The 11,412-nt window shown below is 46.9% G+C and overlaps 1 protein-coding gene across 2 annotated transcripts; it reads right to left on the reverse strand.

Annotated features, from left to right (window-relative positions):
- Positions 1-4,825: 4,825 nt before the first annotated feature.
- On the reverse strand, positions 4,826-10,375 carry LOC104167850 (cystatin-F-like). 2 transcript variants are annotated; one of them, XM_009708240.1, is made up of 5 exons: positions 10,270-10,375; positions 6,139-6,144; positions 5,676-5,848; positions 5,243-5,359; positions 4,826-4,971 (listed from the first exon to the last, which is right to left on the reverse strand). In XM_009708240.1, the coding sequence occupies exons 1-5, from the start codon at positions 10,328-10,330 to the stop codon at positions 4,894-4,896; spliced, it is 435 nt and encodes a 144-aa protein (XP_009706542.1). In that variant the 5' UTR covers positions 10,331-10,375; the 3' UTR covers positions 4,826-4,893. The 2 variants fall into 2 exon arrangements, with proteins under 2 accessions (XP_009706542.1, XP_009706541.1); XM_009708239.1 differs by lacking the exon at positions 6,139-6,144 and adding an exon at positions 6,879-6,898 and having other exon boundaries at positions 4,894-4,971; positions 10,275-10,330.
- Between the last annotated feature and the right edge of the window lie 1,037 nt (positions 10,376-11,412).

An 11,412-nucleotide genomic window follows, 5' to 3' on the forward strand; every position in this document is an offset into this window, starting at 1 on the left:
GTGTTTTGATAGTGACCTGAACCTTGTCTGCAAGGTTTTCTAGGGCTGTGCTTGGCCCTGCAAGGTAGAGCTCAATCTGAAACCGAGTGGGATGGTGGCATGTGAGGCACCAAGGTCTAGGAGAAAGTCAGTATGCTTGACACTTCCTGGTGAGAGAGATGTCTGGCCCTAAACTGCCGATGCTTCGATGGCCACTAAAATTGAAAGGAGGCCAATTACTGTCATAATGGCTGCAACATTGGTGGGGGACCAGGGTAGAACTGCAGTATCAGGTAGAAGTGTCATTGTGCGGTTTAAAGATTTTATGCCGTGTATCTGAATGCAGGGTCTGCAGACCTCCACTCCAAGGAGACCCAAAGTCTGCAGAGGCTGAAGGGAGTGCCTTTTCTGAGCTCAGATGGTGTTGGCTCCCATTCCTGGTGCTGTGCTGGATCCTGATAGTCCATCCTTTGTATGCAGAAGTGTTGTAGAACCAAGATGAAACCGGTTGACTGACACACAGCCCTTTCATTACTCAGCATAAGGTGTGCTTAAGAACAGTATTTTCGTAGAAGCTCAGGTGCTTTTAATCCCTGATGGTTCCTCAAATGCAATCCTCCCAGAGTAATGCAGCAACATTAAAATGCCTGTGGAACGAACAAACTGGCATAAACTCCTCTTGGTGCTCGTGCGAAGACTGCTTTTACGGACTTGTTCCACTTCCACAGAAGTGTGAATCAATGGCATTTTGCAGTTTAAGATGGATGGTGACACATCTGCCTTGAGCAACGGGGGAAGCTGGAGCTAGTCTGACTTGGAAAAAAACAGCTATATCTTCTCTCTTGGTGGTATCAGCGCAGGAACATGACACCTTTGCAGCTCTGAGGCTGGCTCTTCTCTAGTGTGGATGCCTTGCCCCACTGGAAGAAGCAGGAGCATTTCTAACAGTATCCAAAGATCTTGTCAGGGCAAGATTGTTTTTTGGTATGAACTGGAGTATACCACAGCTGTGCATTTTAAGGATATGTTTTGTTTTACCTTGGTGGTGGAGCAGATGTTTCTGCAGGGCACAAGTATCAAGAAGATTTTGCTGAAGCTATTTAAAATGTTATTCCACAGCTAACTGCCCTGTCCCTCTTCTGGAGCAAACTTCTCCTATAGTAGAGCTGCTGGAAGGTAACTCATGTATGCCCCTGACACTTTTATGCAAAAGTTGGTATCTCTGTGTGAACAGCTGATGAAAGTGATTGCAAAGCCTTGGTGTAAATCTGATTCCTTTAAATCTGAGTCTGCTTTGTGGTGGTAACCTTTACAGATGAGATAATGACCTCCTAAGCTGCTGGGTCTGTCTGCTCAGTAGTCACAGCAGAGATGTGGTGATGCTGACACTTGGACCTTGTCATCTAGTTTCCTTAGAAAACAGAGCGCTGTAAAAGAATGAACACATGGGGCAGCTCATTTTTGCTGCTTTGTTTGAGGTAGGGACTGAAAAATTAGAGGTTGTCATTAGCTATATACAAGTTCTTTTCCTCCCAGCCAGCCAAAGTCATGTTTCCTTATCTAGCTGCTGTCACCTAAACCTTGTCTTGGTTCTGTGCAGCTGCATGCATGATTCCCCCCGCTGTCAGTGGGTCCTGGCAGTCAGACAAGCTGTGAAATCAGGTACAACTGGTACAGAAAGGCCTTCCAGGTCCTTAACAAGGAGCTACTGAATTGAAGAGAATGCGAAGTGGGAAGTCTGTCCATCAGCAATGCTTTATATTTTGGTGGCAGGCAGTTTGTTTCCTATGCAATTTAAGAAGTGAGAGTGTGAGAGGAAATATTTGCATAGCAAAGCTTTTGAGCAAATGTAGATCTCCATCTGAGGAACGCTGGGCACTGTGAAGCTCAGGCGAAACTTGGGCTAGCTTGGTTTGAGTAGCACTATATGTGTGGAGGTCTCCTGTGTGGCCAGTCCCTCCGTGTGACAAACTTGTTAGGGAACTCTTGTTTAGATGGGGCTAAGTATCCTCGTAAGCAGATGAGCCAAGAAAGTCTATCATGCACCAAGCCCTGTCCTTCCAGCGTGCTGGAGGGAGATCTGAAGCTGAAGGAAGCTGCTTCTTCAGCTTGCTTGTAGCTCTGCTGCATGAACCCATACTGCTGAAGGTTGTCCCAGAAACTCTTAATGTCACTGCTGGGATTGTTCCTTTTTCAACAGCATCTGGAGCTGGCAGGAACAACTTTCTCTTCTTTCCTTATGCCTGAAATCTTTACTAGAAATATTTATTTTTATTTGATTGCTTCTGTAGCCCAGAATAGATGTCAGGGCCTCAGCAAGCTCTGCAAGGATATGAACTCTCTGGAGCGAATTGGTGAATAGTTAACCTTGTTGTGAATTCTAGCAAAGATGCAGAAGGCAGAGACATTGGCTTTTTGACTGCTGCTCATCATTGTGATGAAATGGTACTTAGCTGCAGTTCTTTAGGTCAGTGCTAGCAGTGTCCTCCTGATGCAAGACTCTTTTTTTAATTGCCCAAATCCTTCCTGAGCAAAATGCTCTGGAGTGGTACAAAGAGCTCAGTTGACTTTAGCTCTGCTCCTTTCTTTGGTGCTCACGATAACTCTGTTATCTACCTGGGGGGACGATGGATGCTGCTGTTCCAATGTGCCTTTCTTATGGTAGTGTTACAGTAAATACTTTGCTGCAGCTGTAAACGTAAGGCTAATCTGTCTTTCTCAGAAGCTGCTTGTCTCCTTTCCCACTGTGTTGGTTGCACTGAGCTCATCTGTGTTGCAGTAAATGGTGGCAACAGTTCTATGTAAAACGTGCTTCCAAACAAGCCTGTTTGAATAGAGAGATTCGAACGATCTTGCTGCATTTTCCTTGAGAGAGCAGCAAGAGCATGTTGGGTTTGTCGGCCTGCGTGATGCCATCTTCACCTGGCTTTAACTTTTGTTTCTTTGACAAATGGGGAATTGACTCACTGAGAAACTGAGATGAAGCCCTTTATGCCAGGGGCTTGAAGGGTCATACATGGGAGAGGGTTCGGTGGTGGGCTTACTGCCTGCATGAATCTCTGCACAGACCTAAGCAGATTGTGAGCTGCCTTCTTGCTTCCAGAGGGGCGCATGGAAAGGCTGATGACATCTGTTACTGAGCCCCAGGCTGTCACACTGGCTGAAGGAAGAAACGTAGATCTGTCTGGCCTGTTCTGGGCACAGGCTCTCTGGAGCCAACAGCCTGGTTGGAAGCCCTTGGCATTGTGTGAAGCACCCAACTGAAGTGGAAGAGGGACTGAGACCGTTGCTAACCCCTTTGAGATTCAGAGAGCGGCTCTTCTTGCCATCTTACAAACCTAGCCATGGCTTGGCTTTCCTGCTGTGTGGACAACTTGAGCCGCCATAGTTGGCTTTCTTTTTCCTTGTCTTTGGCATCAGGCTGTCAATGGTGGCTTGTGTGATGGATGAATGTAGCACCATGCTACATCCATCCATGGCCCTTCTGGAGGTTTCTTTTGAGCATTTCTTGTTTTCCAGCTAAGACAGTGATGGCCCCAAAGATAAGATGCAGCACAGCTGCCTCTCCAGCACTGGGTACTGAATTTGAGCTGCTGCTGGGCCACCTGCTCATCACAAGTGGTGTTTGTGAAGCAGAACTTGAGATTTGCCCAGCCTACAAAGGTTTACTTTGGGATTACTTGGAGCAGAGACCTCAGCTATGCTGTGAATAGATCCATCTGTCTTAAGATCCATGGATCTTGGCCTGGAGCCCTCACTGACCTTTCTTGACTGAATGGTTGTTATAAAGGGTGAAAGTGGGGGTGCCACCGCCAATGGGAGTTACAGTGTTGCTGCAGAGAGGCAACAGATATGAGAAGAAAAGGGGTGTTTGTGGAAGGAAAATGTTCATCACAGCTTAGGTCAGGGCCCTATCCATTTGTAAGTGCTGGTTTGTGTACGACTGAATATGGGCCCAGACTATTGCTGTTTTAAGGAGCGGTTACGCAAATCCTTCCGAATAAGGGCCTTAGTCCAGTGTAAGCAATAATCTGCCTATGCATGAAGAGCGAGGGCTAAAGGAATGGTAGATGCCCGCCTAGAGAAGACCATCATTCTGCTAAGCTTGAATATAAGCTGTAGTCAGCCAGAGATGGAATGTCTTGTATTAACCTGAATGAAACTCCATTGTTTAACCTCAGCAAAAATACGCTTTGGGAATACACTTGGATTTATTCGTCTTGGCATTTGCAAGGCTGCCCTTTCATAGTATAGATTAGTTTTTGACTAAAGTGGAAGCACTAGTCAGACTGTGTCATTTCTGGGCTGTGGGTGTGCTTCAAGACAGCCTTATCCGTACTCTTGTCTTAAAGAGAGAACAACTCTGCCTCACGTGTTCCTGACAGATATGTCTAACCTTTTCTCTAGCACTGGAGACTCTTAAGGCTTTTTTCTTTTTTTGGTGTATCTGTGTATCTCCAGGCAAACTATCCCATTGTTGTAAAGCTTTCCTCAGTGTTGTAGTCACATGTGCTGTGGTTTAGACTTATTTACATCATAGCTGCCTGAAGATTCATCACAGAATAAAGCAAGTCCAACAGAGCTTCCTGAGTGTGTTCACACTGCTTGGAAATCCAGCCAGAGCGTGGATAGCTCTCTACTGAATGAAGGACAACATGCTCTCATCTGCAGTTTAGTTTTGGAAAAACAGATACACAACTGGATAGTAATAAATTCAGTCAAGGCAGGTCTTGTCTTTGTCATTTCTCAGCATCTTTCTCAGGGAGGAAAAACAACCCTGTGCTTTGAGACAAAAGCTCTGTGGTGATTCTGTACAGCCGTTCCCCACTTCAGTTTTAGCCTCAACAGTCCAGGCAAGGAAAAACTCATGGTGGTAGATCCCCTGGAATTCAGGCTCTCATGGGGAAAGGTGAGTCAGTGACAGAGAGCAACGGGGACATATGCTTTGTGTAACCAAGGTGTTATCCAGACCTCAAAATAGCATCTCAGCATCTGCAAATAAAAGGGGGGAAACGGTGACAAAGTTCAGGTGGCTGCTGGTTGGTCTTAGCATTGTGGGCCATGATGGGGCAGGAGAGAACAGCATCTTTTTGTCTGCCCCCTTTATCCTAGGAAAAGTACTGTTTGCTAAGTAATCATATCTAAGTGGGAACACCTGTGTAAGGATTTCCCCCTCCCAGGAAATACCTCTAGCACCTACAGCTAGAGGTGGCCAAGAATCACCTGCAGTTACTGGGTACCCCAAAAGGAACTGGACACATACCTGTTGAAGTTTTTTTTTCCTCTGGAAGTGACAGTTGTCCAGGCTGGAGTGCTCCCTCTTCTCACACACAGTGCGTCCAATTTCCACGTGGAGCATGTATTTCAGCCCTCTGACAATCTAGAGAAAATAGTTTCCCCCTTTAAATTAAGGGCACGGGAAAGGGATGCCAAAATTTTGGCTAGGAATCAAGTGCTACTTCTGTGAATTGTGTGTACTGGTGTGGATTTAAGTGTTTTGTGTTGAATTACTGGGGAGGCGGGGGGCAGAGCTCTCCTGTGAAGCAGTTGGAGGGGATAGAGGGACATGTGCTGTTGATTTTTGGGCATGCAGAGCCATCCTAATGACGATCACAGTTACCATATCTCCAGTTTTCTGCAGGAGGGTCAACTGGTAAATGGTTTGGAGGACCACCAGAAGTCTGGGTTCTTCTTACCTGTACCATGGCTTTGTTTATTTGCGATTCCTTAAACAGAAAGAGGTCATTGGAACTGTTGTTGTATCTGTAAACCCCAAAGCGAGCTGCCTTGCGAACACCAGGGTTGTCGGTGTTCATCGGGACAGGGAAGCCAGGTTTCATGGTCGAATGAGGCGGTGGTACATCTGTAGCTGAAACAACACAAAATGTGAGTGCAAAACACATCAGGTGCCTGAAATGGTGGGAGCTTCAGCCCTCTGAACCAATGCTAAACCTTCTTACTTGTCCCATGCACTTGTGCTTCAGAAGGACTCTCCTCGCATCCATTACAAAGTAATTTTCCTTTGTATGTTTGAAATGGTGAAACAATCCTGTGGAATGAAGTGACATAAAGACTGTGCTAGAAGTGGTAGCAGAGCTCAGACTGACCTAGAAGAAGCCAGAGTATCATGAATATTATTTAGAACATCTCTGGTACGACTCCCGGCTCATAGAAGGCCCAACTTTGCATCTAGTTATAAAGTCAGATCATGTTGCTCAGAGAACAGTATAATTTGGATAACGTATCAAACACTGGCTGGCAGAGCCCTGCTGCTCTCAGTTGGCATTCAAGTTTAACTTGCAGACATAAGTCTTTCCCTCCCCTCTCCCTTAATCCTTTGATGGCTTCTTGAGGTTTTTATTTTAGGAGGATTTAGGTGGTGATAAAGATGAGGGTGATGAGATGCTAACAAAGGAGAGGGTGTCCCTGTTCTCCAGCTGGGCAGGGAAGAGCCTGGGACAGAACTTGTACTAGCTCCCCCCTGTCCTGCAGAACGGGCTGCTTGGGGTGCTGAAGTGCTGTTGCCTTATCTCAAATGCCAAGGACCATCTTATCACAGCCATGAAACGGAGGAGGAAGGTTTGTAGGAAATGGAGACTGGATGGGGGGAGGCCACAAACTTTCAAATTTGAGTGCTTCTTTCCACACAGCCCTTATTACTGTGTATTTTTATGTGGTTTTGTAGCTAATTTCCCCATGCTTTGCTTGTGGTTTTTTGTGGTTTTTTTTGTTGTGTTTGTTTGTTTGTTTTTTTTTTTTTAGTTTTGGTTTGGTTTTTTTCAATTTAAAAGAAGCTAGAAGCTTACAATTGATGTCATTATTTCCTCCCCTTTTACATTTGCCTTCCCCTCTGTTTTCCCACTTCTGAAATATAAACAAGAGGAAGAAAAATCTGCAACCTGTGCAAGTTGCGGTGCAGCTGCTGCTGATGCCAAGACCTGGCAGCGCAGGAGGTGGCCCTTGAAGTTCACACTGTGTGTAGGCAGTGAGCCTGCATGTGCATGTGCACACCAATGTGCATGCAGAGCTTGTCATGAATTTGCTGTGAAAGTCAAGCTTTTTATCACCTCCAGCTTTTTTTCACAGCAAGATCTCTTGCTAACAGCCAAACACAGAGCATAGACTGTGTGTTTAAGCCAGTTTGTACTGAGGAAACCAGAGTAGAAGAGAGAGGGCAACCTGGTGATCCAGAGTCTATTTAAAAAAAAAACCCAAGAACAAAACCAGCATTACACGCCATCATCAGCATAGGAGGCTGCAAAAATTCAGCCTTCAGGTTGCTTATGTACATCCTAGTTACACTATTGCATCCTCCCTCGCAGGTGGTAATGGCTGTACCCCCTTGTAACACTGCTCAGGGATTAAAGTGTTGACCTCCGAAGGAGAGACTCAGTTCCATGTCCCTCCTCAACGCAAGGATGTCCAAACTTGTGTATCTTCCTGGCTGATAGTCCAGCTACCTTAATGACCCCCATGTTTTCTTGCAGGTGGGAGCTGAGAGACCCAGGCCATGTGTCTGAGAGGAGCAGATGTTCTGCAAGTGGCTTTGAGTATGGTGTGGAGTGACAAGCTTTCCTATCTCACGTCTCTGATCTATGTTGAGACTGGGTATACAGCCAGTCCTGGGCAACCTGGCAGTGTTTTTTCACCTGCCAGCCCAGAATCCACTTGTAGGTCCTGAGACTATTGTCTACGGGATGGTATTTTCCCACTGCAACAAGGGTGGGATTCAAGAGTCGTGACCATGCAGCCTAGAGCTTGAAGGTATTTCTCAGGCAGCACATCTTATCCAGTGCTCAGCTCCTGGGTAAGACTTTCCAAAGCATCTGTTTGTCCTCTTGTTCTGAACAGGGACTCTGCCTGGGGGTTAAGGTGATGGGACCCACAGGTGATTCAAGGACCTGCAGGACCTCCCTGAAGTCAGAAAGGAAGCCTGCGGCAGAGGAGGGCCTTGCTTTGGGCTTTGCCCATGAGGCCAGCTGTCCTCTGCCTCAGGGATGCCATGCTTTTTCCTGCACCATCGATACCAATAGCTTATAGGAACCAGCTTTTCCCTGAGCTCACCTAGCAACTAAGCCAGGCTACCAGGCTGAGAGTAGGTCACTGACTTGGGCTCTTCTGGCTGCTCTCCAGGACCTTGCTTGAATCTACACTTTTATGCCTCTTGGAAAGTCAGATGTGGCAGTGGTGGGGGTGCTGACAGAAGATACTGTCCCTTGTAGTAGGAGGAGACAACCGCAGGCTTTTTCAATCTTAGCACAAGGTCCCTTTGCTGCTTAATAGCCCTCACACCTCTTGAGTCATGGTGATGTTTGGTTTTTTCTAGGCATGGGATGGCAGGATGAGTGAGGCTGGCTGAAGTCACACTGTGTGTATGGGAAGAAAACTATGAAATGTGTTACTCAAAGCAAGAGTCAGAGTCCAAAGTGCCCTTGTTCCTGACTCCCGTGCCTGGTAGTCCCAGCAGTGTCACATGTGGCAAGGCCTCTGAAATGCAACATCTGGAGAGGTGGGCTCACAGTCTAGCAAGCTGGACCATGTCTTGTAGACAGGTAGCAGGCTGGTAATACACCGTCTGTTGTAAGCAGGTGGTAGGCTGGTATATTTTTGTCCCAGCTTTCACCAAGAGGTACCAGGCATTTCACCTCCTTTGCCTATTGCCACTTGGTGTTGAGAATGACTCATACCAGAGCAAAGTGGGTATCAAGTCTACTGAGCCCTTGTGGGAGAACTTCACCCCCCTATTTTCCTCTAGTGACCCAGATTCCTCCAGGCTAGGATTTATTTTTCTTTATGTGCTTTGATTCTTGTTCAAGGTGGTCACTGCATGGAACACACACTGGTCTGAAATCACTTTTACTGTTTGGAATAGTTTACACCACTATTTCCAAAACCCAGAAGCTCTCTGGTGTGAGAGGCACCTGTAGTTCTGATTTTCTTCACCGCAGCCTTTCCTGATGGCTCCTTCCCTAGCTTGGCCCTTGAGAGTCATTACCTTAAAGAGTTGAATGTGTGTAAGGTGATGGCCCTGCTCCAGGCACAAAGCAGAATGGCCTGGAGGGTCCAACAAGAGTGCAGGTCTCTGGGCATACCAGTATCTGACAAGGCTTGTTGTCCAGGCCTGAGTGTGAGCAGAGATGCTCCATTACTTGGCTAGATACCTACAATACTCAGATGCCCAGAGGGATGTGATCTCATGACCTGGGAAAACTGCTCTTACTGCTCTACAGGGAGATGCCAAAGCATGCCATGCCAGGCCAGAGCATTTGTATTTCAGACTCCATCATTGCTTCTGGGTTTGGAAATGTAAAGAGAGAGGGGAAAAAAAATCTGTCCCTTCTCCTTCTGTTGGACAGTCGTAGGGTAGACTCTTTTCTTGCTCTGACTTAACAGGCAACTGTCTGTTATTAAGCAAGAGAGGGCTGCTCTTGCAGAGAAGAGTTGTATGTTGTATTAAAAGGCTCTCTCTTGTGCTTTCCTCATTGAGGAATAATTTGGGGGCCCTGTTCCTGCAGTATGAGAGCGCAATCCTATGGATGCTCTCTCCCAGCCTGCAGTGATGCAAATAGGCAGATTGTAACAGGTTGCTTTTTTTTTTTTTTTTTTTTTTCTCTCTCCATGAGATGCTTTCAAAACCTCCTCCCCAGTACAAGGAGCAAGACTAGACTTTATCTTTACATTTAAGACGCAGCAGAGTTCCTGCATGCCTCTGCAACCCCCAAAGGAAACCGCAGCTGAAACAAAAAGCTACTGGCTAACCAAACACCATCCCCAAGTGCGTTAGTACTTTCTGTGTATGGGAACCAAAGTAAAACTGAAGTACAACTAAAGCCTTCAGAGAGAAAAAGCTCCTGTCTGCAGCTCCCATTCTAAAGATTTAAGGCCAGCTGCAATCAAGAGAGTTTCCTTGCTCAGCAAAGAAAGAAACGATACGGAGTAATGTTTCATTAAAGTCAGCTAATCGGCACTCAAGTGCCCGTCTGTACTTAGCAGTCAAATTGTCACCCACAGTCTTTAGATTTAATAATCAAGGTCATACAGAGTTTAAACGCTGACAAATAAGTTAAAACTAGAAGTTGACTTTAACATCCTTAGATTATGTCCCTGGATAACATGGTTCTCTACAAGGGGAGAAAGTCTTTTAAGCAGTTGGATTTTCAGCTGCAGTCTGAACCCTGCAGTGCTGAGCCAGCACGGGCAGCAGTTGGAGAAGGGCTGTTATTTAGAAAGCAGCACTCACAGGACCTAAAGCACAAGAAGAACAGAAATTATTTCCCACTCTAGCCGTGCTGAACCCCCAGAGTGCTAAGCAGCAAAGCATGGCAAAGCCGCAGGAGAAGTTCACTGCCATCGCCACCGCTTCAGAAGAGGAGCCTGCCAGCGAGAAGAGCGACCGCCCTGCTTCCTGCAAGGGAAGATGTGCTTCTTTGTGTGCTCTTATTGGCTGCCAGGAGAGAAAAAAAATTACTTTAAACCCCTCTGAATCATCACAGCTCTGATGCAGACTTTGTCTACTGCTGATGACCACATACTTCGAAGCCCAGCCACAAAGCTCTGGCTTGGTGATAGCAGCAGCAGTCTTGCATCAGGGACTTTTGCTTCGTGATCCTCAGGGGTTGTGCAGAAGCATGGGCAGATACGTGAGGTGTAACACTGGGAAGTTGTGGGGGGCTGAGGAGAGTAACAGTCATCTGCTTTAAGATTCATGGGAAATTTAATCCCTAAGAACTGGGCAGGGAGTCCTGAGGATGTAGTTCGTGACTTGTGTATGGGTGTCTGTGTAGGGAGAAGCCTGAGAGCGAAGATGGGCCTGGTGTCTTGCTACCCCTGACGTGGAGATGTGGGGTTTGGGTGAGGGAAACAAGGAAGTTTCAGGGGTACCTACCCGAGGGGGCTGTGTGGAGGAGAGCCAGTAGGAAGAGGATTTTGGTTTTGGTGGCAGAGGAGCCCCACATTTACAAAAGGTGTTTTGACAACAGGAAAGGGCTACGTTAGGCTCAGAGCAGGTGAGATTTTCTCTAGATGCTCTTCAGAGAGTAAGAGAAACACGGGGAGAGGGGTAGTTTGGAGCTCTGTGGCTTGCAGAGCTTTTCAGCTCTGGGGTTGGGTTCCCCCGGATCAGTGCTTGGTTTCCAGAGAGGTCATCTCCGGGCCGTGTTGGCCCACGCTGAGGAGCTTGGAAGTCTGGGGAAAGGGCTTGGTTGTCAGACCTTGTGATGCACCTGAAATAACCAGCTGCCAGATTCAGGAAACTGGGAGACAAACTGATGTCTCGCTGAAGGGCTGAGAGTGGTGGGCCTCAGTCTGTGTACGTGCATTTGTTTCAGGTGAGCAGGAGGTTGATGGTTGCCTTTCACGTGCCCCAGCAATGAACTGTGCTCCTTTCTGAGCAAAGACATCTTCCTGCCTGAAAGAAAGTCCTAGTGCAGGGCA

This window comes from Cariama cristata, unplaced genomic scaffold, assembly GCF_000690535.1.
Source record: "Cariama cristata isolate BGI_N322 unplaced genomic scaffold, ASM69053v1 scaffold5109, whole genome shotgun sequence".
Classification (NCBI taxonomy): domain Eukaryota; kingdom Metazoa; phylum Chordata; class Aves; order Cariamiformes; family Cariamidae; genus Cariama; species Cariama cristata.